This window comes from Oncorhynchus mykiss, chromosome 15, assembly GCF_057628025.1.
Source record: "Oncorhynchus mykiss isolate SJ-2025 chromosome 15, ASM5762802v1, whole genome shotgun sequence".
Taxonomy (NCBI): Eukaryota; Metazoa; Chordata; class Actinopteri; order Salmoniformes; family Salmonidae; genus Oncorhynchus; species Oncorhynchus mykiss.
The window spans coordinates 56,907,760-56,935,425 of NC_143036.1; the positions used below are offsets into that span (position 1 = coordinate 56,907,760).

At 42.2% G+C, this 27,666-nt stretch overlaps 2 protein-coding genes across 4 annotated transcripts; one reads left to right on the forward strand and one right to left on the reverse strand.

Moving 5' to 3' along the window:
* Positions 1-880: 880 nt before the first annotated feature.
* On the reverse strand, positions 881-20,921 carry etnk1 (ethanolamine kinase 1). 2 transcript variants are annotated; one of them, XR_016486774.1, is made up of 9 exons: positions 20,608-20,899; positions 13,633-13,892; positions 12,874-13,014; positions 11,678-11,820; positions 9,661-9,720; positions 8,278-8,361; positions 7,715-7,875; positions 4,677-4,750; positions 881-4,203 (listed from the first exon to the last, which is right to left on the reverse strand). XR_016486774.1 is itself a non-coding variant. In XM_021563618.3 (8 exons), the coding sequence occupies exons 1-8, from the start codon at positions 20,752-20,754 to the stop codon at positions 4,131-4,133; spliced, it is 1,083 nt and encodes a 360-aa protein (XP_021419293.1). In that variant the 5' UTR covers positions 20,755-20,921; the 3' UTR covers positions 881-4,130. The 2 variants fall into 2 exon arrangements, 1 of the variants encoding a protein (XP_021419293.1); XM_021563618.3 differs by lacking the exon at positions 9,661-9,720 and having other exon boundaries at positions 20,608-20,921.
* nopchap1 (NOP protein chaperone 1) lies at positions 19,516-27,624 on the forward strand. 2 transcript variants are annotated; one of them, XM_090200421.1, is made up of 4 exons: positions 19,516-19,877; positions 25,310-25,393; positions 25,506-25,639; positions 26,706-27,624. In XM_090200421.1, the coding sequence occupies exons 3-4, from the start codon at positions 25,538-25,540 to the stop codon at positions 26,892-26,894; spliced, it is 291 nt and encodes a 96-aa protein (XP_090056547.1). In that variant the 5' UTR covers positions 19,516-19,877; positions 25,310-25,393; positions 25,506-25,537; the 3' UTR covers positions 26,895-27,624. The 2 variants fall into 2 exon arrangements, with proteins under 2 accessions (XP_090056547.1, XP_021419294.1); XM_021563619.3 differs by lacking the exon at positions 19,516-19,877 and adding an exon at positions 24,867-25,037.
* Positions 27,625-27,666: the final 42 nt, after the last annotated feature.

Consider the following 27,666-nt stretch of genomic DNA (forward strand, 5'->3'; position numbering starts at 1 on the left):
TGACCTTTGTGTAAGTTGGAAACAAGTCGACTAGCAGATATTGAATCCATAATTAACGTGTAAATGTGGTAGGAAATAGCTGAAGGGATGTGGAGTTAATTGAATTAGACAGAGCTGGAGCAATGCTCTAATTATTTCACTCTGCAACTGCTGCTCACATTAAGACGAGCTGAAGCCATGATCTGCCTGGCTGCTCTCAAAATGATTGTTGGAAAATATTGTGTGCATTTCCATAATGCTGTGGTGTATAGCCTCCCTCCCAGAGTCATTCTGAAGAGGTCTATAGCCCTGGAATAAGATGCATATTTCTAAACTGCCTTCGTCTTTGCGTTAAGGGAGAGGGAGCATGTACACAATCTCACCTGATGGTATGTTCATTCAAATGAGCACCATCCACTTATTCGGAGTAACTAAATAAAAGTAACTGCCAAAATAAAGGTAACGCCAACAGTGTGTTAATAGGGTGTTGGGCCACCACCAGGCAGAACAGCTTCAGTGCACTTTGTTGATGGTGGTGGAAAATGTCTCAGGAACAGCCTTACATTTAACCGACGCTCTTCTCCAGAGCGCATCCATTTCTCATACTGGTCACCCGTGGGAATAGAGCACCCAACCCTGGCACTGCAAGAGCCAAGTTCTTCCAACTGAGCCACACTTTGAGTAAATGAGGGATATAGTGTTTTTATTTTGGCAGTTACCTGTACAAACGCAACAATGCTTGGCTTTTCATTTTATCATGTTTGGCGCCATCTCCTGGTACCCTTGTGGTAGAGCAGTGGTTAACAGGGAAATACTTCTGGCTCAGAGTAATTAAACATACTGGTAATATTCAGAGGGGAATATATATATATATAACGTTTTTTTAAAACAATAAACAGGACAGGGTAATAGACTTTAATCTTCTTTCAAAGCACTTGTGTACAGTATTCAAAAGTCTGCTCGTTTCACAGTTAAACAAAAAGACTACTTGACGTTAGAGCAATGTTTAGAAAAAAAAAACTCCCCCTATGTACAGTCATTCACATTTGACAGTTCAAGCAGAGATATTACATTTGATTTTGAAATGTACATATACACATATGCTACAAATGCCAGAGAAGAAATAATGGAGTGCATTTATACACATTTTAAAGAAGCAGACCAGTATTGAGTCAAGCTGAGTGTTGTTGCTTTTCACAAGCTTTTTTTTTTTTTACAGTGGTCTTGTGTTGATTTCAGAATGAAACTCAACAGGGAAACAGACTTGCGTTACGGAGTGTTTATGATTCCTTTTTAACATTATAGCGCACATGTAGGCGACAGTATATATCAGCACTATTTGTGGACCCTGTGTGGTTAAAAACATGACGAGGTCTGCAGACAAGAGGACAACACACAAACATAATTCTAAAAGGACAACACTAACTTGAGTCAAGTGTAAAGTAAACCTTTTCAAAAATCCATGCACTTATGTCAGTAGAGAACATTCACAAGAGTTGAGTAACTTAGCGCACAACACATCTCAAGTTAGGATCTGATCAACAACAACCAATCTCTGACCCGTCCTCCATTTCCCCGGTGAAGGAACATAGTCCTACCATCTCAGACACTGCAGTCACAGACCCAGAAAACAGACATGTTGATTATCATTAAATAAAGCCACATCAAAATAAAAGGCATGCTCAAAACAAAAAGTGAACACAGTTAAGACAGGCATATACCGTGATTCCTGTCCGACTTCCCAGTTTGTGGTTTCTTCGCTACAGTAGATGGGGTTAACTAAACATGCAGAGGGCTGCACAGGTCAGGAGCAACAGTAGGATATTGGGAGAGGCATAGGTCTGCAGACTCGCAGTCGCTTCCTGAAAGGTGCCTTGAAATGCAGTTCTCACAGGTGCTAGCAACCCATAGGACACCGGCTGCAAGTCTGCAGACTGATACCGTTGGCATGGAAGTGCTGAGTATGAATGGAAAAATATATAGTCGGTCTATATATCCGAAATGGCACCATATTCCCTATACACTTCCCCCCATGGGACCTGGTCAAAAGTAGTGCACCATGTAGGGAATAGGGTGCTATTTCAGCAGCCTATCAAGGTGGTCTCTTCATTCAGGTACAGTGACCGCACAGACCTGCCCTGACTAACGTTGGAGCCGTTTTAACACACTCCTAACATACTCTCCAAGACCTCCCAGTCAGAAAACAGTTCTTCACTTAAATGGGTATAAAACTGCACTTTAAAAAGTAAATATTGTACATTATCAATATTATCATTCGGAAATGGAAAAATACAATGTGCAATTATGTGCAAGCAAAGAAAATATCAGCACTTTGGTATTGGTTGGTTTTTACCTATTAGATGAACTTTTTGTCGTAAAGAACTTCCAGAACCAAGCAGCACATACATTATAAACAAACAAAGACAAGTACTATACTGTTAGACACTTTCAGACAAAGATACATGTCTTTCAAAGACACTCGCTACCAAAGCCATTGGTCCTCCAATCATAGGTCTTACCTCAGTTGTCTCACAGGCAGTTGCAGTAAACCTTGTCAGACAATTCACCCCGAATTTCATTCCGCTGCTCTGTCGATCGCTATATACATTCAGTCTGAAACTGCCATCCTAGAAGTTGTCTGTGCGACTTCAAAATGAGGGGCGTTGTACAAAACAAATTAATCAGCGATTGAATCGTCTTAACAAAATCTCACCAGTAGCAAAGTTGATAACGTCATCCGTGTAGGCCCGGACCTGGCCCAAACCATCAGTTTCTGGGACCAATCAGAACGGTCAGAATACCTTCTCATTCTAGAAATCATTAGGGAGGGAAGCAAATCCACACTCATCGTGGAGAAGAAACTTCAGATGGCCGGAGTGTTGTGGATGGGTAGCCAGGCAACAATAAACCAGGTGACGCCTATAATCCTCGACTTAAAATCACTTCCAATGGTGACGCCATTGAACATCAACTCTCCATTGAAAGTGCCTTTTAGTCCAGGACTAGGCTGAGTCGAGCCAAATGCAACTGCCCCATGAGGTTACATGAAAAAAAACTCAAAGTGAATCTAAATGACTTTATACAGTGAACATAACATAGTCATGACTAGGGCGTGGCGGGTTTCTGGACCACAAGGCCACAGGCCCAGAGTTTCTCCTGGTCAGGGTTTTTCCAGGAAATACTCCTGGCCGTCATCATGACGACAACATTTCCCATGAATCAAACTACAGCCCAGTTACGGTAGGGAAGCGGACGTCGTTTCAGTCAGGTGAACAGAATGTAAACAAGATGGAGGCACTCCTGTTTGTTACCTAGGAGACAGTACATAAGTGAATCTAACCATTCGACCGACAAATATACATTGGTGACTATACCAGATGCACCAACACATATTTGTAACTTGCTACGTAGCCTACCATTAAACCAACCGATATAATGGTGACTAAATAATCAGTGGGCCAGCGAGCCCAGACAAGAGATGTATATATATCCAATAGGAATGGCTTGGAGTGAGCCCACACACACTAATATTCCCAGTCAGTCAGCAGCACAACACAGGAGACAAGTTCCAGAGTTGGTCCGGGTCTCCTCTGTTGTGAGTTACCCCTGTGGGCGGGCACAGACTGGGGTGAGAGATGCTACTGGAATGTCACACTGAATTCGCCATTCATTACATGGCACTGTTTTCATTTGGTTGATCTTAACAAAAAAATAGCCATGATAGTTTTTTTCCTTTTCTTTTTCTTCTTCTTGCATATTTATAGACATTTTGGAGGACTGGGTCTGAAAGACTTTAGTCTTTATGAAGAAGTGCATGGTTCTAGGCTTCTATAGCGAACTAGGTAGGGATCTGTCTGTAGCAGTGATGCTATGGAATAGGCCCTGTGGAGTGTCAGTGGATGGTGAGTCATGGTTTCTAACAGCTAGGAGTTCTCAAAAGGGTTCTATGAGTTCTAATAGTTATATTTCTAATATAGTTCTATGAGTTCCCATAGGGTTCTATGAGTTCCCATAGGGTTCTATGAGTCTCTAGTGAGTGCCCGAATGAAATCCACAGGAAGCGTGGACTGGGCTCTCTCCGGGTCTTCTTTCCGACACCCCCTAGAGGGCACTCTACGGTGGACATGAGGACCAGATAGGGAGAAGGACTTTTACTCTGGAAAGTTCAGCGCTGCAACTTCTGGCTTCATCTTGAAGTACTGGCTGAAGCGAAGGACTGCGTATCTGAAACGAGGGAGCCAATGTACGTCAACGCTAGTAACAAGATATCAAGTGACAATGTGTCATAAGAAAACAAGAGGCTGCGTAAGGGCATAACATCAGAAGGCATTCAGGGTGAAACAAAGTACTCAACAACTGACATTATTACAGAAACTATAAATACGCTATATGCTACATCTGCTATGGCTTTAATGTCATGTCTTTGAGAGCTTGGGACTATCTGCATTATGGGCAAAATTGAGTTCTTGACTAAGCCTTGTTCTGTTCAATGTTATCCACGTATATAGTACTCTAAATACCCCCAATTCAAGTTGAAATGAATACAATATAAATAATTCTGACACCATTCAAACCAATGAGGGTTCGGAACTCTAAAGCCAGGTATCTCAGAACCATATTCTTGCAGATAGAACCTTATAATGCCAAGCTCTCGTTTTTATCTCCGGATAAAAACGTACATTTTTGAAGCCACTTACCCCAGGAAGTCAAAATCAATGGTGGAGAACTCGGCCTGAATCAGAGCCCATAGGCCCCAGAAGAAATGAGATGCCTGGAGAGAGGGGGAAAAGAATGGGGGATAGTCATGTCATTAAATGTGGGTGTCGGTGTTCATAGTCCTGATAGGAATGGAAATATTTAACCAACACCATTGTCACACCAAACACAACAAATCCCATAGTGACAACCAACAAAAGGTGTTGTCTACAGCTGAAACAGACCGAAACCAAGGCTACCACTTCTATCTACAGTAAACATACTTGAGTGTAGTTACCAAAGGAGGAGGTAGGGTGAGTCTCAGGTGGTGTTGGGATCGTCGCCCAGGAGGGTGCTACTATTGACCGTGCAAAATGAGAATTCTAGAATGTCGCTTTCCAGGACAAGGAGGCTGCTATAGTCTGCCTACTTCAAAACCTTATACAGCAAGCTTCTGTTGCAGTTTGTTAAGCCTATGGATTTGCAGCCCTACCCCCTATGTATAGCTAATGTATGGATAATAACCCCAGGGACTCTATTGTCCATAACAAGGCTGAAGTCTTCTCGTTGGTTTTCAATACGTTTGCACGGTCACTTCTCTCTATGTGACATTGTAGAAATAAGTCGATCTAGTATGGTCCCTCCTTTGATCTTTGAAAGCAGTGCAATGCTTCTATTGCTATTCAAACGCATCGGACCTTTTTCATCTAAGCCGTAGAGTAAAGTACTCAGATAAATGACCATTATTGCACTTCTGTTAAACAGCAAACAGGCAGACGGTCAATTAGAAATATTTACAAAGCTCGCTCTCCTGCTTCATTTGTGTCTCATTTGCAAGTCTACTACATGTTTCTTTCAAAGTTCTCCTCTGCTTTTCGATACCCAGGGTACATACAGTTGAAGTCGGAAGTTTACATGCACTTAGGTTGGAGTCATTAAAACTAGTTTTTTCAACCACTCCACAAATGTATTGTTAACAAACTATAGTTTTGGCAAGTCGTTTAGGACATTTACTCTGTGCATGACACAAGTAATTTTTCCAGCAATTGTTTACAGACAGATTATTTCACTTAATTTCACTTATAATTCACTGTATCACAATTCCAGTAGATCAGAAGTTTGCATACACTAAGTTGACTGTGCCATTAAACAGCTTGGAAAATTCCAGAAAATGATGCCATGGCTTTAGAAGCTTCTGATAGGCTAATTGACATAATTTGAGTCAATTGAAGGTGTACCTGTGGATGCATTATAAGGCCTACCTTCAAACTCAGTGCCTCTTTGCTTGACATCATGGGAAAATAAAACAAAATCAGAAAAGACCTCAGAAAATAAATTGTAGACCTCCACAAGTCTGGTTCATCCTTGTGAGCAATTTCCAAACGCCTGAAGGTACCACGTTCATCTGTACAAACAATAGTACGCAAGTATAAACACCATGGGACCACGCAGCCGGCATACCGCTCAGGAAGGAGATGCGTTCTGTCTCCTAGAGATGAACGTACTTTGGTGTGAAAAGTGCAAATCAATCCCAGAACAACAGCAAAGGACCTTGTGAAGATGCTGGAGAAAACAGGTACGAAAGTATCTACATTCACAGTAAAACGAGTCCTATATCGACATAACCTGAAAGGCCGCTCAGTAAAGAAGAACACACTGCTCCAAAACCGCCATAAAAAAGCCAGACTACGGTTTGCAACTGCACATGGGGACAAAGATCCTACTTTTTGGAGAATGTCCTCTGGTCTGATGAAACAAAAATAGCTGTTTTGCCATGATGACCATCGTTGTGTTTGGAGGAAAAAGAGGGATGCTTGCAAGCCGAAGAACACCATCCCAACTGTGAAGCACGGGGGTGGCAGCATCATATTGTGGGGGTGCTTTGCTGCAGGAGGGACTGGTGCACTTCACAAAATAGATGGCAGCATGAGGATTGAAAATTATGTGGATATATTGAAGCAACATCTCAAGACATCAGTCAGGAAGTTAAAACTTGGTCACAAATGGGTCTTCAAAATGGACAATGACCCCAAGCATACTTCCAAAGTTGTGGCAAAATGGCTTAAGGACAACAAAGAAAATGTATTGGAGTGGCCATCACAAAGCCCTGACCTCAATCCTATGTAAAAAATTTGTGAGCAGAATTTAAAAAGCGTGTGCGAGCAAGGAGGCCTACAAACCTGACTCAGTTACACCAGCTCTGTCTGGAGGAATGGGCCAAAATTCACCCAACTTATTGTGGGAAGTTTGTGGAAGGCTACCCGAAACATTTGACCCAAGTTAAACAATTTAAATGCAAATACTACCAAATACTAATTGTGTGTATGTAAACTTCTGACCCACTGGGAATGTGATTGAAGAAATAAAAGCTGAAATAAATCACTCTCTCCACTATTATTCTGGCATTTCACATTCTTAAAATAAAGTGGTGATCCCAACTGACCTAAAACAGGAAATTTTAAATAGGATTAAATGTCAGGAATTGTGAAAAACTGAGTCTAAATGTATTTGGCTAAGGTGTATGTAAAACTTCCGACTTCAACTGTACCTTCTAGATGAGTACGTGTTCAGGGAGACAATCTCTGCTAGGTACCAGGGGAGACAGTTCTACACAATAGACTACACTGCCTTAACTATTGATTAAAGGCCCAACCAATTAACCTTGAGCGATTCACCCTAACACACATCCTTGTGCAATTGATTCGTGTTGGGTACATTGTTTCGTTTCTCTGAAAGAAGTGAACGGAGAAGAGCGGAGGGGATCACTGCTCGGCCCTTCGACCTGAGAACACCAAACAGACGGAGATGACTGGCATTGAAGATCTCCTCGTGAAAAGCTTCAAAAGAGCCTTTCAACTTTACCTAGGAACGCCCCTGACTGATTTACCTGTGTCAAAGTCTCACTAAACATCGGTCTAATACTTCATCTTGTAAAAACAAAAGTCAAATAAAAAATGTGACAAAACGTACGACGGTTCACCAACTTCGTCTTGGGCGTAAACCACAGATTAACCACGCAAAAAAGGAGACGTGAACTCACCAGGGAGAAGCGGTTGACCTGTACGTAGAGCACCTCCACCTCTGTCTCAGTGACCTCTGACCCTTGACCTTTGTGTTCCTTATAGGCCTCCAGGTAGGAGCGCAGCCACTGCAGCTGCAAACTCCGCTCTGGGTAGTGGCTGTAGTCCACCTCATTCAGGCCTACAACAGGACACACACACGCCAAGTAAAAGATCAAAACACACAAATGCTTAGTACAATGACCAAACACAAGCTTAACACACCGACCATAATATGTCATTTAGCAGATGCTTTTATCCAAAGCAGTCATATTTTCAGAGTGGGATTGAAAAAAAAATATGTTTTTTTTATAACACTAGATTTTTTTTACTTTGTCAGCTCGGGGATTCAATCTAGCAACCTTTCGGCTACTGGCCCAACACTCTAACCACTAGGCTACCTGCCGGAATAGAACCCACTATCCTGGCATCGCCGTGCTCTACCAAGCTACAGAGGACCACAACACATACTGTACAGGCAGCACTTTATAAAAATGACCAGTCGCACTTGGCAAAGTTACTCCACACACAGACAAACTCTTACCTGCAAATTCATTGAAGTGGTTCCCAATGTCATAGGCTTGGTAATTGTACCCAGCGTATTCGTAGTCAATGAACTTGACATTTTCTGAAAGGGGCAGAGAGAGGAAGGTTTGATTAGTACAGGACAGAGACCCGTCACATTATTAATGATAAAGCTGTGCATTATTAACCCATTATCATCCCTCTCTCTAGTCTAAGTGGTTCTGATGCCTCACTGACAACCTACTGGAAATACTGTAGGCCTCTGGGGTGGAGGAGTAAGAGTTTGCATTTTGAAGGGAAGTGAGAATGTTTAGAGAAAAACGAAGTTGACACAAATGCAGACACATAGAAAGTGGGCAGACAGACAGACATACAGGCCTAATTGATGCAGACATGCAGTTCGCCTGGTCCCAAACAGGTAAATGTGCTTTAGCTGATTCCTCTGACTAGCGTGGTCATGACAGTGGTTGTCATGTTATATAATAGCCAGATGAGTTAGCTATAAAAAAATCAAGCTTTCCATGAGGGTTCCATTCAGATGTAGGACGAGCTTCCAACCAGTTTGAATTTCAAAGTGTTCTGGAAAAAGTTGAGAACTGATATTTTCAAAATGTTCTTTTTTTTCTGCCATTATGTGGGGTGATCCCAATCCCAATATAGGCTACAGGAGCCAGTCATGTGATTGGAAAATGGATTGGATTATCCAATTCCGTAGACAAATAGTCTTATCAACTTTTTCCAGGAAATCTCCTGATTGGCTTCACAAACAAATTAGCTCACACAGAAGCTATTATACACAGAGGAATAATGTGTCATTTGTACATGTTTAGTTTGTGTTGTTTGGTTAGTGAGATACGTTGTAAATAAACAAGAGAAGTCCAAATGTGTCATTTAAAAAAAAAGTAAGGATGTCCATGTTACTTTCCACAGCAAGCTTATATTGGGTTAGTTTGGTTCATATGCCGTTGTGGAACTTGCAGTGGAATTGATTGGGTAAAAGGTCATGCGTTGAGAAAGGGATTGTGGTGGAAAGATGGAAACAGAGGCACCACGCAGAAGGAATGTGGTGTTGGGAGGTAAAGAGATGCAACACTGACCTCTAGCAAAGAAACAATACTGCATGAGGGGATGTCAACATGCAAAGCCTTACCCCCAAATCTAACTAGAAAGAGACGTTTTAACTCTCTCCCTGACAACAAAAATACCCTTTCAAATGCTTTAGGGTCTTCATCCTTTTAGCATTTCATTTACTATGCAGGTCATACTCAAGAGTGCTTGTTGAAGCACCCTAAATTCCAAATGATGTGTGTTTGTCACAGTACAGTTCCACATACAGTGTGTGTATGAGTGTTCTGGTGTGTGTTTCTGAGGTTGACTGAGTAAAGACACGTGAGATGGTTACCGGACGCCGGGCGGTCCTAGCAGGACACAACAGAACACCTCCAGTCAGTGGCTAGTAGCCCTGTACAGCAGACGAAAAGGTTTGGGCAAACTCACATCCATCACACACAGACACACACAGACACTCTCACACATTCACACACAACCAGTCACAGAAACTGCCAACTCGGTCCTCTCCTTCGGTCTCTCACACTTCCCCCTTCTCGCAACAGGCACCTTCAAAGCTAAACTCTGATTGGTCCACGTGGGACCCAATGGCACGACACCTCCCTGCTCCTATGCAAATGAGATAATTGAGTGGCTTCCTGTTGTAAGCTAAGCAGCACAGGTTTGAGTCTCAGGGACTTGGGGAAGAATTTGACTACTTCTCTCCCTTCATCACCTGACAGAGCAGAAAGATAAACAGAGCGATGAGGCCCTGGGAAAAAAGGGAGGACACTTATTCAGCTGAATGAGAAACCATCCTGCTCTCTTACTGGGTGAACTGAAACGACTCTTGTAAACATCTTAAATCAGTTTCCCTAACCTTTCATCAGTTTCAGAGGGTAAAGCATTTGTTATTGTTGGAAGGAAGAGGCTTCCCTCTGCTCTCTCTCACACAGAGAGAGAGCGAGAGAGAGAGAGCGAGCGAGAGAGCGAGAACTAAAACTGCCACAGAGACTGTAGTTGAAAGAGCTGTGTGCTCTGTCTACACTTTAACTGTAGTTAGTTATGTTTTCTGTGATTATTTTTTGTTATTGCTGAAGCTTGAGGTTTCCCTCTCATAAAACAGAAAAGAGCTACCCTGTCACCATGTAAGCCAGGTGTGGTCTAGCACAGGGTTGGATAACAGTATGGTAAAGAGCTAGCACTGCAAGAGCCGTCAGTCACTGAGTGAAAGTAATAAAAGCAAATGGTGCACTGAGCTAGCTCACACGGCCAGTCACTGTCTGAGTGAAAGGAGTGAGGTAGCGCCTACTGCTGCTCTGAGAGGAGAGCTGTGGCGTAGAACAGTGGTGTGTTCTGAACTGGGTCTGCCTGTCTGTCAACCCTCCCTCTGGCTGGCCAGACGCTCCTAGGAGAGAGAAGCTGGGCACAAGGAGCAGTGAGATCACCCCGCCCCTTGCTGAACAGACCAGCGAAGGGGTAAACAGTGCTCTCCCTCAATCCCATGTTTTCTCAGGTAAAAATTAGCTGAATCCCTCTCCCTCACCTTAGCCTCAGGTAAGAATGCTCTCCCTCACCTTAGCCTCAGGTAAGAATGCTCTCCCTCACCTTAGCCTCAGGTAAGAATGCTCTCCCTCACCCTCAGGTTAAAACACTCACCACTCCCTCTGCAACCATTGGCCACCTGGCAGGTCTGGTTTGAGAGACCATTTCTACTTGCATCCGCTTTGAACACGGGCAGCCATTAGTACCAAAGGCATTCACAACACAAACAAAACAGCATTCCCAAAGGACCACAAATAAAAACATGTACTGATGAAAATTAAAATGGGCTACGGAGCTCCCTCCCTTCCCACCCTTAGCTAGCATGACATGATGGGCAAAGCCTGTCGGCTCTGTGATGGTAATTGACTACACAAGATGCACTAAAGCCAGGGCCCTGTTCAGTTGAGCAAAACAGGAGAAAACACTATGAAACAGAAACTAAAATAAGCCAACTTAACAAGTTTGGGTACTTCAAACCTCCTAGGTTTCACAATGTTCTCAAATGTTTTACCTACTGAACACTATGGTCAGTCCTTCCTGTGATTTGTGGCTTTTGACTGGGAGAATGCCGTGCAGAGCAGGAGTGCAGTGCCTCAAATCTATTTTAACCCCAGAACTAAACAAATTCAATTTCTCCTCATTTCTCGTCAATGTGGAAAATCTGAATTTCAGTCGACTTCCTGAATGGACTGAATTTAAAAATGGAATTGCCCCCAAACTCTGGTGCAGTATATGAAATCAGGCCTACCTGTGACTGGGTAGTGGTGGACAGTGCAATAGTAGCTAGGTGCAGTGCAGTATGTTTGGGCATGCAGGGTAAAACTCACCTCCTTGCTGATTATAGATTATGTTCTTACACAGCAGGTCATTGTGGCAGAGGACTACAGGAGAGCCCAGCACAGACAGACTCTGCTGCATCCACACCATCTCTTCCCTCAGTCGCCTTCGACTAGGCACCTCACTGTTTAACCTGGGGATGGAGGGAGGGGGTGGAGGTAGAAAGAGAGAAAGGAGGAAAGAGAGAGATTACACTTTACAGAAGTACACAGGAAAAGAAGTAGAGGTGTTGCGCAACCTCAGAGGTACAGTATTATTGTTCCATATCGGACCAATAAAAGAAGAGGGTTGGAATCTACTAGAAAAATGACATCAGTCAAGAGTAAACTCATTGATACATCATCTCAGATCAATAAACTACAACTGCATAGAGGTGTCTTTTATAGGCTTGAAACTCCAAGCATAGTGCATAATCTCCAATCCACATGACTTTATTAAAACGGTCAACATACCGAACTAAAATACAGTACAGTATTATTTAACTAGGGAACGGTGCATATTGTTCATGAATAGTGGGTGTGGTTTGACAACAAAACGGTACAGTATTTTTTTTATTTAACTAGGCAACAGTGCATATTGTTCATGAATAGTGGGTGTGGTTTGACAACAAAACAGCACAGTATTTTTTTTATTTAACTAGGCAACAGTACATATTGTTCATGAATAGTGGGTGTGGTTTGAGTGACAGGGGGCTCGTCCTCTTCAGGTAAACACACCTGGTGAAACTGTGAGGAATGGCAGACACTCACTGTGCAATCGCTCAGGCATGCCAGAGGTCACAGGACAAGCATCTCTCATAACTCCAGTGTTCCATTCAAGCGCTTCCTGATGGAAAGTTAAACTAGAGCCCCAGGGAGTTATTCCTCATCATTATGTAACCAGACATTACCTACAAAAACTCCTGGCCCCATTAATGTCATAAAGTAGGAAATAGGTGGAGGAAAAATATTCAAGCATCAATAATATGTTTTATAACTTTATTGATGAGAAACCTCCAACAGATTTCATGCGTCCCTACTAACATATCGCAGTCCTCCTACCTAGACCTCGACTTCATCCCAATATCTCAACTAGCATACTATTGTGTGTGTGCATGGCATGAATACACCAACACAGTCCTTCATACTCCGTACCATGCAGGTCTGGATATTGGGACCCAGTTCATTTCTTTATCTACACCACTCACCTCATGTTCATCTCTGGGTCTTGGAAGAACTTGGGCATCAGGGCGAAGTACTTGCCCATGGTCAGCCACAGGTCTGACTGGGGCACCCATCCGTTGTGAGCATGGATGGCATGGTACTTAGACAGCTGCCTCGCGATGAGCCTGTAGGGTGGTGGAAGCGATGTGAGTCGGCGATAGGGAGTTGAGAGGAGGCACATAACATAATTCTAGAGGCCAAGACTGTAAAACTCTTACTTCAGTATTGGCTTATACACTAGAGGTCATATTTGTAAAGAATACCAGAAATGTAATGAAAGTCGGGTCATAGGAGAAACCCAAGACTGTCAACTCACTAAGATTAAGGTGAGTTTACACCTACAGGTGAGGCTGAACTGAATGCATAGCCCTGGAGCGCTTGGGCGTTAGCGAAAGAACAGGTTAGCTAAAGAATGGTTCTGTGAGCATAGATCCAGAATGAGCTTTCAATCACACTCCTGACCTGTAACTGTCTGTTCCATGTTTCTACTGCTAGGAATGTTCCTCGAGGGAACAAGTCACATTGCCTTTCCTTACTGACTCACCCATATATTAGGCACCGACACACCACACCTTACATGACATTGCCAAAGACTATGGAATGTGTAAAAGTGCAGGTTTCACCTGAAAAGGAATTCAAAGGTGTGGTGTATGTAGAGCACCGAGTGTGTCGTGTGGGAGTAGCTGTGCTAAGATTAGGGCCTGGTAGTTGTACTCAACGCGGTGGGCTAACTGTCGCTGTACCTGGACGTGGGCAGGCTGCGGATGTGTTCAGGTTCCAGCGCCTGGCCCTGTAGGAACTCATAGCAGAGGCCGTTGTTGAAGGTACAGTAGAGACGAGGGGCGCAGCGGTGTGCGTGGAGCGTCCGGAAACTCTTCACCTCGTTCTCCCGGTCCACAAACAGCTCCGTCTTGTTGCCATAGATACGCACCAGGACCACATCCTGCATGACCCCGCCCACATAGCAGCCCAGCAACTTATTGGTGATTCCATCTGTGAAGAACTGAAAGAGGAAAAAGAGATGATTGGTAGACAAATTATTGCAATGGGGTATTATCATCATCATCATCACATCCAATGCCTCAGTATAAAATAAATATATATAAACTAAGCAAAAAAAGAAACGCCTTCTCACTGTCAACTGCGTTTATTTTCAGCAAACGTAACGTGTAAATATTTGTATGAACATAACAAGATTCAACAACTGAGACAAACTGAACAAGTTCCACAGACATCTGACTAACAGAAATGGAATAGTGTGTCCCTGAACAAAAGGGGGGAGGGGGGTCAAAATCAAAAGTAACAGTCCGTATCTGGTGTGGCCACCAGCTGCATTAAGTACTGCAGCGCATCTCCTCCTCATGGACTGCACCAGATTTGCCAGTTCTTCCTGTGAGATGTTACCCCACTCTTCCACCAAGGCACCTGCAAGTTCCCAGACTTCATCCTCCGATCCAACAGGTCCCAGACGTGCTCAATGGGATTGAGATCCGGGCTCTTTGCTGGCCTGTCTTGCCGGAAATCATGCACAGAACGAGCAGTATGGCTGGTGGCATTGTCATGCTGAAGGGTCATGTCAGGATGAGCCTGCAAGAAGGGTACCACATGAGGGAGGAGGATGTCTTCCCTGTAACGCACAGCATTGAGATTACCTGCAATGACAACAAGCTCAGTGCAATGATGCTGTGACACACCGCCCCAGACCATGACGGACCCTCCACCTCAATCCCGCCCCAGAGTACAGGCCTCGGTGTAACGATAAACGCGAATCCGACAATCACCCCTGGTGAGACAAAACCGTGACTCGTCAGTGAAGAGCACTTTTTGCCAGTCCTGTCTGGTCCAGAGACGGTGAGTTTGTGCCCATAGGCCATGTTGTTGCCGGTGATGTCTGGTGAGGACCTGCCTTACAACAGGCGGACAGTCTGAGCACTGATGGAGGAATTGTGCGTTCCTGGTGTAACTCGGGCAGTTGTTGTTGCCATCCTGGACCTGTCCTGCAGGTGTGACGTTCAGATGTACCGATCCTGTGCAGGTGTTGTTACACTTGGACTGCCACTGAGAGGATAATCAGTTGTCTGACCTGTCTCCCTGTCTTCGGCGTCTCACAGTACGGACATTGCAACTTATTGCCCTGGCCACATCTGCAGTCCTCATGACTCCTTGCAGCATGCCTAAGGCACATTCACACAGATGCACAGGGACCCTGGGCATCTTTTGTTTGGTGTTTTTCAGAATCAGTAGAAAGGACTCTTTAGTGTCCTAAGTTTTCATAACTGTGACCTTAATTGCCTACCGTCTGTAAGCGGTTAGTGTCTTAACGACCGTTCCACAGGTGCATGTTCAATGAACCATAAGCAATTAATGAGCAAGCATGGGGAACAGTGTTAAAACCCTTTACAATGAAGATCTGTGAAATTATTTGGATTTTTACAAATTATCTTTGAAAGACAGGGTCCTGAAAAGCGGTGTTTCTTTTCTTGCTGAGTTTATTTAGGACAATTCACTCAGTTATTTATAGGCTTATGTCCAGTCATGCAGGTTTTCATAACAGGGATGGCTATAGGCCCCTATTATATAGCCAATTTACTACAGGTACAGTTGACTTCCTGTCAGGTAGGCAGCGTTCTCATCTTTCTATTAATACTACAGATGAGGACCTGGACCTCTACCATCCACAGACAGTATGCTGCCACCTATTGTAGTATCATCTTCATCCTGGGACTGAATTCTATGGTTCCATTTATAGGTTGTCAATTGATTTCAGATCTGATTGAAAAACAAAAAAAGGACCCCAGAACGCATTGATGGAATTGTCTGGGTAGGTTTAAACCCAATGGTTGTTTTCATCCCCAATGAAAACTGGAACATTTCTGGGGGGGGGGGGGGGCAGGCATTCCACCCCTAATCACATACACTATCAGGGATTGACCATGAGCGTAGAGGCACGTCCGGAATTTTATTTTGCAGGAATAAGCAATGGCTGGCATGTGCTGAGTCCTTGCTTTGTGAATGCAAATAGACAGTGTGGTTGTGTGTGTGTGTGTGTGTCTACCCTGCCCACAATACCCCCCCTAAAGCTGTGTTTACAAAGAGAAACCACACCCACATTCTGTGTTCAAGACGACCGCTCCGCCCCCTTCAATTATGTTTTTATTTAGGAGGCGGAGACTGAACTTGTCCCAAATGTGCCAATCTTGTATGGTCACCGAGTTTTACCATACCGCCCGTTTATACGATCAGCATGCATGACAGGCTTGTTCCATTTGTATACATAAGCTAGGTGGTGTAAACCTGTGTGGTGGGTTAGTGCAAGTTTACCATGAACAAACCACATGATTAGTGAGTCATAAGACCAGTTAATGAAAAACCCCATTTCCTGATGTAAATTGAGAACTAGGCTACGTTTCCTTTCTCAGAAGTGTGTTCACCATTTAGACTAGCCCAACTTTAAATCACAAAGAACTCGGGAGAAACTCGGGCTACCTTGTTACTCGGTTGGGAATTGCCAAGGAACTTACAATACGATATTATTGTATCTTCAAGATAAAAGAATAAGACTAAAAGACTAACACTCCTCAAAAATATATTAGTCTTAGCACAAGCCCTCAGGGGAAGTCCCAAAGAACCCCTCCGTCCAGACAACAGCTCTCCCCAAAACAGTTACCGTGCACAAAACAGACCAGGCAAAAATTCAGACTTTTACAAACCTCCCGTGGTGCCTTTGCCAAGTACCTCAACTCCTCCACAGAGCTGAGCTCAGACTGGAGCTTTTAATTTATTATTATTGTTTTTTTAAATGAGCCTCCGACTCAAATCAATACTATTTAATAAAATGTTAATCAAATAAAACCAGACATTTCCTTGTTGAGATTCAATTGGCACATGTGCATTCGCTGTTGTGGCAATGAATGCTAATGCAGTGTTCCTCAAGTGTGACACTTAAAGGGACATTTCTTAACTGTTCAACTTCATCTCCAGCACCACCCCAACATGCACATTCAGTGCATTCAGAAAGTATTCAGACCCCTTGACTTTTCCCACATTTAGTTACATTATAGCCTTATTCTAAAATGGATCTTAAAAATTCCCCCCTCATCAATCTACACACAATACCCCATAATAAGAAAACAAAAACATGTTTATAGATTTTTTGCAAATGCATTATAAATGTAAAAAAATGAAATATCACATAAGACCCTTTACTCAGTATTTTGTTGAAGCTGCTTTGGTAGCAATTACATTCGCAAGTCTTCTTGGGTATGACGTTACAAGCTTGGCACACCTGTATTTGGGGAGTTTCTCCCATTCTTCTCTGCAGATCCTCTCAAGCTCTGTCAGGCTGTATGGGGAGCGTCGCTGCACAGCTATTTTCAGGTCTCTCCAGAGATGTTCGATCTGGTTCAAATCCGAGCTCTGGATGGCCCACTCAAGGACATTTAGAGACTTTTCCTCTACGCCACTCGAGTTGTCTTGACTGTGTGCTTAGGGTCGTTGTCCTGTTGGGAGGTGAGCCTTTACCCCAGACTGAGGTCCTGAACGCTCTGGAGCAGGTTTTCATCAAGAATCTCTCTTTACTTTGCTCCATTCATCTTTCCCTCAATCCTAACTAGTCTCCCAGTCCCTGCCGCTGAGAAACATCCCCACAGCATGATGCTGCCACCACCATGCTTCACCGTAGGGAAGGTGCCAGGTTTCCTCCAGACGTGACGCTTGGCATTCAGGCCAAAGAGTTCAATCTTGGTTTCATCAGACCAGAGAATCTTGTTTTTAGCAGGCTGTCATGTGCCTTTTACTGAGGAGTGGCTTCAGTCTGGCCACTCTACCATAAAGGCCTGATTGGTGGAGTGCTGCAGAGATGGCTGTCCTTCTGGAAGGTTCTCCCATCACCACAGAGAAATTCTGCAGCTCTGTCAGAGTGATCGTGTTTTTGGTCACCTCCCTGACCAAGGTTTTTCTCCCCCGATTGCTCAGTTTGGCCAGGTTGACAGCTCTAGGAAGAGTCTTGGTGGTTCCAAACTTCTTCCAATTAAGAATGATGGAGGCCACTGTGTTCTTGAGACCTTCAATGTTATAATGTTTTGGTACCTTCCCCCAGATCTGTGCCTCGACACAATCATGTCTCACAGCTCTACGGACAATTCCTTCAACCCCATTGATTGTTTTTTGCTCTGACATGCACGGTCAACAGTGGGGATCTTATACAGACAGGCGTGTGCCTTTCCGAATCATGCCCAATCAATTGAATTTACCATAGGTGGACTCCAATCAAGTTGTAGAAACATCTCAAGAATGATCAATGGAAACAGGATGTACCCGAGCTCAAATGAGTCTCATAGCAAAGGGTTGAATTCTTAGGTAAATACAGTATTTTTCTTTATAATATATGTTACGAATTTAGAAAAACCTGTTTTCGCTTTGTCATAATGGGGCAAAAAAATATTTGATCAATTTTGGAATAAGGCTGTAACGTGAGAAAATGTGGAAAAGGGAAGGGGTCTGAATACTTTCCAAATGCACTGTATGTGGTAATTGTGCATTTCTACATTTTGTAGTAAAAAAATATAGTAAAATAAGAGTATCCAATGACATTATCCAATTAGTAGACAATGCCTACTCAAAATTGGTTGAAATCATATTTTCACAGATGTTGATGGGGTGGTGTTGAATATGAAGTGAAAAAAATGGACATTTTCCTTTAAAGGTGTGCTATGCATTAATTACGCCACCTTTTCCTGGTTGCTACAATTCTAATAGTTCACTTAAATGTGACAAAACACGCACGTATAGTGTAGAGTCATTGTACCATCTAAACCGGTGTGAAATCTATTTTCCATTAACCCCCCCAAAAATTATTTTCAGCTGTTTGAAGCTGGTGTACAAAACAAAGTAAAATAATCAAAAACCAAACTTAAGAACAGGAAGCATAGAAAAAGTGCACATAGAACACTACCACTTTCAACGAGAATGACAGATCTATAAAACTCACATGTCTATGTGAATTTAGTCAGGTTGCCCAAAAAGTGACATACTGCAGCTTTAAAATGAAAGTAATTTTAGGTTGTAATTACATTATTGGTTTAAGTCATTACACTATTGATTTTTTTTTTTTATCCCACTTTATAAAGTAATAATTCATGTATAATGTAATAATGAGCCAAATCTATTACTTTGTGTTCAGCATATTTATTAAATGATCAGCATTTTTACATTATAAATACAAAAGTTATAAAATTAGTAGGAGCCCATTACATTATTGGCAGTTATTACATTATCAGTTGCTACAGGGTTTAAGAATTTACAATTTTTTCGGAGGCTAATTTAAAAAGAAAACTCGTCTGCTTACCATATTCATAGATACGAACTACTTTAATGCCCATTGATGATAGGTGAAGTTTTGCTGCAATATGCAATTTTTTGGGCGACCCCATCAAATGTACACAGAAATGTGCGTTATAGTTAGATCAGTCTTATTGAAAGCAAGTCTAAGACGCGCTATCTCCATGCTTCCCATTTTTTCCTTTTGTACTTCAAAAACAGCTGAAATTACAATATTTTTGGTTATGGAAAATAGATTTCACTGCGGTTTTAGGTGGTACAATGACTACACTATACGTGCTTGTTTTGTCAACAAACAGGATATGGTTGAGCGATGTCTGCATAGTACATCTTCACGAGTCCCAACTCTTCCTCTAGTCTAAAAAATAAACACGCATCGTTACTGCAGTACTGTTTTGGAAAGAATACGGAACGTATCGTTAATATCAGCGAGTAGTGAATATAGATACATTACTACACACATGTATAGGGTTAGTCTTCCCACACGGCTATATCTCCACGTTACAGCGCTTGTTTACGGAAGATGTCGCCAACTGTGCTTATTAGCCATCTAGCGTGCTCCGAACACCAGCGTGTCAGCTAACAGGAGAGGAAGTGTAGTTCGTCAACTGGAGGCAAGCATTGGATGGATCGGTGCAAAACTGCTACAGTAAGTAGCTCTCTTTTCTTATTTTTTTGCCTGTATTTATCTCTGACATTAAAAGACAAGGGTATATTCGAAAACTTTTTAGAAAGTGATGGTTGACGTTTTTCAAACGTTAAAACAGCGTCGGAATTGTAGTTTACACGGGCGCCAAATGTGGGCGAATGTAATGTGGCTGAAGGGTTTTGAAGAGCTCGTTTGCGCTCAGCTCCTTGTTGGAGTTGATGTAACGCTACTTGGCAACCAGTCCCACTACTCATAATCATACATTCCTGGAAGTTGTATCTAGTCTTGCGATCGTAGAATGACACTTAATATTACAATGCCATAAGAAAATTGGCACCAGATCAAATGCATAGCTGGCCAGTTGTGTTTTGTGCATGATGACGCCTATAATATCCTTGAATTTGATAGATACTTTGTTGCAATCTCCTGACGTGATACAGAACGGACAGTGAGTTACTGAGCTTACTAGATCAGGCAAACTACGTCAAGCAAAAGGCCTATGAATTCTACTGCCTCGATACATTCGTCAATCGGCTGGCTTGAATGCTACACTGTTGCTAGCTAGCAAGTTGACGCAGCTTCTATTTAAAAAAGCGCAACACTCCAGTTTCAGAATTATGTAATAGCTGCCTGGTAAGCAGTATGCGACAGATGACGACTGACTTTGTCTCTTACGGTCATCGTAGAAACATATTAGAAATTAATACGTTGAATGTGACAAATGTAATACCTTCATTTTGACCTCGGATGGTTTCCAGAACGGTCTCAGTTCCTTGATTAGTCTCAATGCACCAGATCTGTAATCGTTCTCGTCTAATGTGACATCTATTTTGGGTACAGCGGGCGCCTCGTCGGGTACATGAATGTAGTTGGCCATAATGAAAGGTTCCGATTAAATTGACAAGAAGTTCACTGTAGGCGGCTGCAAATGCGTTTGTATGAACTCTTGCTTGGCTGCGGAGGTTAAAAATCTACTCGCTTCTAGTGCGGCAACGCCTCTCAGAAAATCCCACCCATAAAAATGACCGATTTTGCAGTGCATACTGGGAAATTCGTGACTCACCAATCGCCATCAACCTTCTTATGGTCTAAAATGTCAGCCATTTTAGTAAGGGAGTAAATCAACCGTGGTTCGCCACTGCTGTGATAAGATATTGTGTAAAACAATGAATTTGAACCGTATATGCACTGCATGTTTGTTAGAGGAGTGCCAGTCAGTTTTAGAGGAATGAGTCCATAATTTTTTTGAATTAACTGCCAATATGCCAGCATTCCATTTAAACAATGCAGTCAATCCACAGCCATACACTGGCTGAAATGACATTTTAGTCATTTAGCAGATGCTCTTATCCAGAGCGACTTAGTGAATGTATACATTTACTACTGTTTTTCGTATTCGCACTGCATGCGCCATGCTCTACCAACTGAGCTAAATCAGTTGATGATAGGACTTAGACAAATTCTAAATGCAACAAGTAGGCCTACTGATATTGTATTATATAATAACACTCACAGCTTTCCAAGAAAACAACATTTAAGACATTTATGTTCTGTTTATATATATTTTGGAGGCTATTTAAACAGAACAAGTGTATAAAAGCTTCATAACTGTATTTATAATTATACAACAATATTTTGGGGTGACAATATTTTATTACACAATTTCTGATATATTGCATGCCTTTTATTTTCCTGCATAGGTAAAAGCAGGAAATGCATCACCTTTGCCTCTACTGCCATTCATTAAGGCAGCCCTGGCACCTCTCTGATTCAGAGGGGTTGGGTTAAATGCGGAAGACACATTTCAATTGATTGCATTCAGTTGTACAACTGACTAGGTATCCCCCCTCCCTTTCCCTTCTATTTAGACTGGATTGGATTTCTCTCAGACCAAAATGGCTGCCATTTTCACTACATTCTGGAATTTTGAAGGATTATGACATAGAATATAGCCCCTCTAGTAATTTAGTAGGATCTCTATGCCCACTGTGGCAAAAAATATATATAAAAGTGGGATGCATGCCAGCAAAGCCACTACACAACACTAAACAATACATTAATTGTACTATAACGGTGACAAACGGTGCCCACAAACTGTTAGGACCTACATAAAGATGTCCAAACAGCAGTCCCAACACCTTACCACTGCTACACCTGGCTTTCAGCGGAGCCGTGTCTGGCAACGAAACAGTTCATTCAGCCTCATTTACTTCCTTTTAAAAAAACATAGCTGATATGGCTGACTTGCTTAAATAAATGTGGTTTTTAATGACAATTGAGATGTACAAACTATGGCATAAAGGGACAACAAGCGGATAAGAGGCAATCCGTAATTTTAATTAAGACATTAATGAGCGAGCTAGGACGGATGTAGTCACCTTCCTTTAGCACTTTTGAAATGTACAGAGACAGAATTTAGAACATGGGCTGTTCTTACAGTGTTCTCCCGGTACACCAAGCCAGGACCGTAGGATAAATAAAGGGGATGCCCATAAGCAGACAATGAAATCTCTTACAATATTAGATGATTACATTTCTCTAAAACAGGTTTTTATTTTTTTAACCTTTATTTAACTTATCTCCTTATCTCAGTTCACTGGTCACGATGGGAACACCCACCCGTAGCACACGCTCCAGCAGGTGTATCTCACTGATCATCCCTAAAGCCAACACCTCATTTGGCCGCCTTTCCTTCCAGTTCTCTACTGCCTGTGACTGGAACGAATTGCAAAAATCGCTGAAGTTGGAGACTTTTATCTCCCTCACCAACTTTAAACATCTGCTATCTGAGCAGCTAACCGATCGCTGCAGCTGTACATAGTCCATCGGTATATAGCCCACCCAATTTACCTACCTCATCCCCATACTGTTTTTATATATTTACTTTTCTGCTCTTTTGCACACCAGTATCTCTACCTGCACATGACCATCTGATCATTTATCACTCCAGTGTTAATCTGCAAAATTGTAATTATTCGCCTACCTCCTCATGCCTTTTGCACACAATGTATATAGACTTTAAAAAATATATATATATATACGGTGTTATTGACTTGTTTATTGTTTACTCCATGTGTAACTCTGTGTTGTTGTCTATTCATACTGCTATGCTTCATCTTGGCCAGGTCGCAGTTGCAAATGAGAACTTGTTCTCAACTAGCCTACCTGGTTAAATAAAGGTGAAATAAAAAATAAAACAACTAGTCAAGTCAGTTAACAACAAATTCTTATTTTCAATGACGGCCTAGGAACAGTGGGTTAACTGCCTTGTTCAGGGGCAGAACGACATATTTTATACCTTGTCACCTCAGGGATTCGATCTTGCAACCTTTCGGTTACTAGTCCAACGCTCTAACTACTAGGCTACACTGCCGCCCGGGGTTATAGGCTACTTGTGCACCACCAAGTCAGAACAGTAGGGGAAATTAAGAGGGGTAAATAGCCTAAATTATTAGGGTGAGGCACATGGGCTACTAACATCTTACTACACAACATACACTTAGTATTACTTTCTTAGCTCTGGTATACATATCTCCCTGGCATATTACATAATTTATGCAGCAGCATACAATACATTTTTGGACTCACCTTGTTGTGCTGTGCTCACTTGAACAGGAAGGTGGCTCGGTGGTCCTTCGTGGGCAAATTTTGTCATCAAAGTCTGGCATTCTCTGTATTTATGGTTATTTCAAAACAACTGGGAACCCGGAAAAAACAAGGTTGAATCCATTGATCTTCAGGTCGTAGCTCTAGAAAGAGGCCAGATTTATAATTCTGAGTTGGATGACCGTTCAAAACGTATTTTCTCAGTTGGAGCTTGTTTATTCCTGACTTCCTAGTTGTCTTGAACTCATTGAAGTCAAGTTTTCACAGTTCCGAGTTAACAGTTGAAGCACAACTCATGCTTCATTGACAGCATGGCCAATGTTGAATGTTTATCATTTTAAACTTGGAAAAGAGCCATTTAATCCCAGATTTGGGACCACACAGCCACTCCACTGAATAGCAGGCTAGTCATTTCTTTGCAATGCTTGAAGTTAGCCATTGTCACTGATTCCTTCCAAACTACTCATTGTTGAATTAGCGATTTCTAACTTGTTTCTAATCAAATTATATTTTATTTGTTTGCCTGAACCTTCTCAGCCTGATGTTATTCACAACATCATAAAGCTCTAAAAGCTTTCATTGCACAAATTGCACCACTCACACTCCCGATGCTCTATAAATGTCATAGGTTTAATAAAAGATGCCAGTTCTGCCAATAATCATATTAAATGTAGCACATTATAATAAGAGTATTCATGATATAGATAAATACACACAGTAGTGACCAATCATTTGGAGTTAATATAATTAATCAAATTGTATCACCAAAAAAATAAAAAATAAACATAAAAAAGTAGTTGACAAATTGTAAAACTATAGCTAGATAATTTCCTTTTACCATCAATGTCATGATCTTGACCATGAAATTAGAACACGGACAAATATTTTTTAAAGAAATGTTTTATTTATTTTTTTAAATACTTATTTGATTGACAAAAATAGACAAATTATTAAAGTCAGACAAGAACACACAAAAACCACTGTACATAAAAGTCAGTTGGGACAGACCACATTACTTAATACGTCAAATATTACATTATAATATTATTCTAAAGTACAGACACTTTTTCTGTTACTATGTAATCTGAGGGAATCTAATTTTAAAAAATGGTCAATTAATGTCAAACGTAGATTTGTTTTTGTACATTTTAGCTAACCCTAACCCTAATCCAAACCCATGAATAGCCGAGCCAAAAAAGTGAAAAATCTTTCGCTGTTCCCTCGGGCACCATACTACTATGGCTGACGCTGTTTAAAAACAACACATTTCACTGCACCTATCCCGTGTGTGTGACAATAAAACTTGTTTTTTAAAATCTTCATATTCCTGCTACGTTAATTCTCCTAACCTGGTACGAAAGTCATGGACTTTTATTTTGAAACGTCGTCGGCGTTCATGACACCGGAAGTAAACTCTCACGTTGCCGAAGCAAGCGCAAAACAGCGGCAGCACACATGTTGAGGCAAAAGCATCACACAACGACGAAATGGAGTTACATTTGAACAACAACAAAACAAGCTCACAAGACTTGCTCGCGTGTGGCAACGGAGGAGGTTTGATCCTATTTCCCGTAACTGATTTATCTGAGAAGTTGTTTAGCCTGTTAGCTATCCTAGCTACATTCACAAACTCTTAACATTATGTTCCAGTGGAGGCTGCTGAGGGGAGGATGGATCATAACGTTTGGAATGGAAAAACCATGTGTTTTATACAATTCACTCCATTCTGGCCATTATTATGAACCGACCTCCCCTCAGTAGCCTCCACTGTTAGCATGAACACATCAACGTGGTCAGGTGTAACATTTCGGTGTCCTTGTACATAGGTCTTCATGACAAGCTTCTCCTCAAGTCGAAGGGGCCCAAGGCTGGCAGGTCTTTGCAGACCGAGAGGGTCCCAAGAAGTAGTGGTGAGTTAAAAATATTTCTGGCGTTTGTTTGTAGATTGGCTAGCTTGCTAAATATGTTCAGCAGATTGCTACGTGTGTAGTTACGTACATACAACTGTGTGCCGTGTTTCAGTTCTGGACAGACTGCAGAACTTCCTGCCCCAGATGGCCCAGGCCAATGAGAAGCTCAAGTTGCAGATGGAGCAGGCACCTGAGGGCCACTATGACATAGAGAGGGTGGAGGAGTCTGGAAAGGTCATAGAGATGGTGAGTCTAGTGTGGCTGTCTTTTTATAGCAAGGGGAAGTGTGACGCCAGAACACCACGAGCAGGCCTATCTCATTGTGTAGCCTGAACAGCCGCTAGTCTGTCTTTTGATTGTCCCACTCCAAAAGAGAGGTAAACAGCGACCACTAGCGGCTGTTCAGGCTACATGTTGTGGAACAACTGAGCAGAGAAAGGGCACTTCTAGTTTTCATCAGCTAAATTCAACTGAGACTCTGCGATATGACATTGCCACAATCAACAGGTTGAACTGCATGTACTACAGATGAGTGTGCAACAAAACAATGTGCTTGTACACAGCTGGGTTTTTTGTAGTTCTGCTGCAACATTATAGCTCCCGGGGTAACAACCGCGAAGTTTGGCCTTGTGCTTCCCACTCAAGGTTTTTGCGGAAGTCTGCCAGATTCTGCTGTTTACTTTGCACATAGCTGACTGTCCTGCAAATGAGACATTGGGCGCGTTCGAGGTGATCACTTTTGTGAAGTTGCCTTTCAAAGTGTGTTGCATTTATCAGGATAAAAGTTGTCCGACTTGTACCTACCTACATGTTGACTGCGTGAACTTTACAAAAATAATGTGATCATGACGTTTTGACTGCAGTCCACTGCAAGTTTCTGCAGTTGCTCTTCACCAACTTCACCCTTCGGCCATTGCCTGCATTGTGGGAGGCTCTATTGTCAACCTATCATTAGGCGGTTTTTGTTTGACCCACGTGAGCGTGACCAAAGACGTGACTGGAACAGGAACCAACTTTGCTGCAGTTAGTGCATACAGTGGATATGTACAAATTAACGTGATATTTGAGCCTCTCACCAATTTATTGGACAACGTACGCATATGTTTTCAGTTTGAGTGATGTAGGGGTTGGAGACTTATTTTGACATAATAAGGAAACGTATAGAAACTGTGGGAACACTGCCATGTTGCACTGAACTACATCAGTGTCTGACTTTTGGCCTAGCATTCAAATGAGCTCATTATGTTAATGGGATAAAAAAAATGGTGTTATGTCGTCGATGATGACATTGATTCCCTTGTCTCTCTATCAGGATGTGTCGCTGGTGGAGCTCAGTAGTTCAGACAGCGACTCGGACAGAGAGTCTTCACAGGACAACGACGCCAACTCAGACTCTGAGGAGGAGAGCGAGCTCACAGAGGAGAACCTCAAACTGCCTGGCAACAGCCAGAGGCAGATAAAGAAGGTTCATATCCAAGTCCTGGAGAAACAAGAGGATTAGGCTGTCATAGGCCCCTAAAGGGACTACTGGGACAGTTGCAGTGTAGAATGTTGGTAATACTAATCAACTGATGTGGGATCCGTTCTCCTTCTCCAAGCTCTTTTCTTAACCATTAACCATTCAATAAGAACTGATCGTGGGTCAGTGAGGACATGGTCCTGGAGGGCTAATGGATTAACAGTGTTTCAGTGGGTGGAGACCAGCTGCAGTGAGGGATAAAGGGGACATAGGTGTCTACATAGGGGGATGTCTGTACTATAAGGGCCAAATATCATGTGTCAACAAGTGTTTCAGTGCTATTTGAGCCATACTGAGATGGAGACTAAGCATTGAGGGCATTCTCAAGATTGTGAAGTAAGAATATGCCTTATATAATTTCCTGTTTATCTGATGACCCTAGGATACTTGTAAGGTTAAAGTTTATAGCGGCTTGATGGTATATTGATGGCAGAGAAAGATCTGTATTAAATCCATTTTCAATAGATCATATTGTTTGTTTACATTTTAAGTATTTAAGCAGAAGTGTTTGACTGAATTTCTCATCTTCAGTACCAAATGCTTTATTATATCTGTCTGCTTTGTGTTATGGATAGGCTTAGTCCCAGCATTCTGTTATGGTTGGTCACAAGGTTTGTGAGCTATGAAGTTTTTCCCCAGAGTTATTTTTTCCTGAAACAAAAAACACCAAAACTGTATACTGTGTTTCATAATAAAATGTTCTGAAATCCTAGGTTGTTGTGAATATGACACAGCATACACCAACGCACATGGT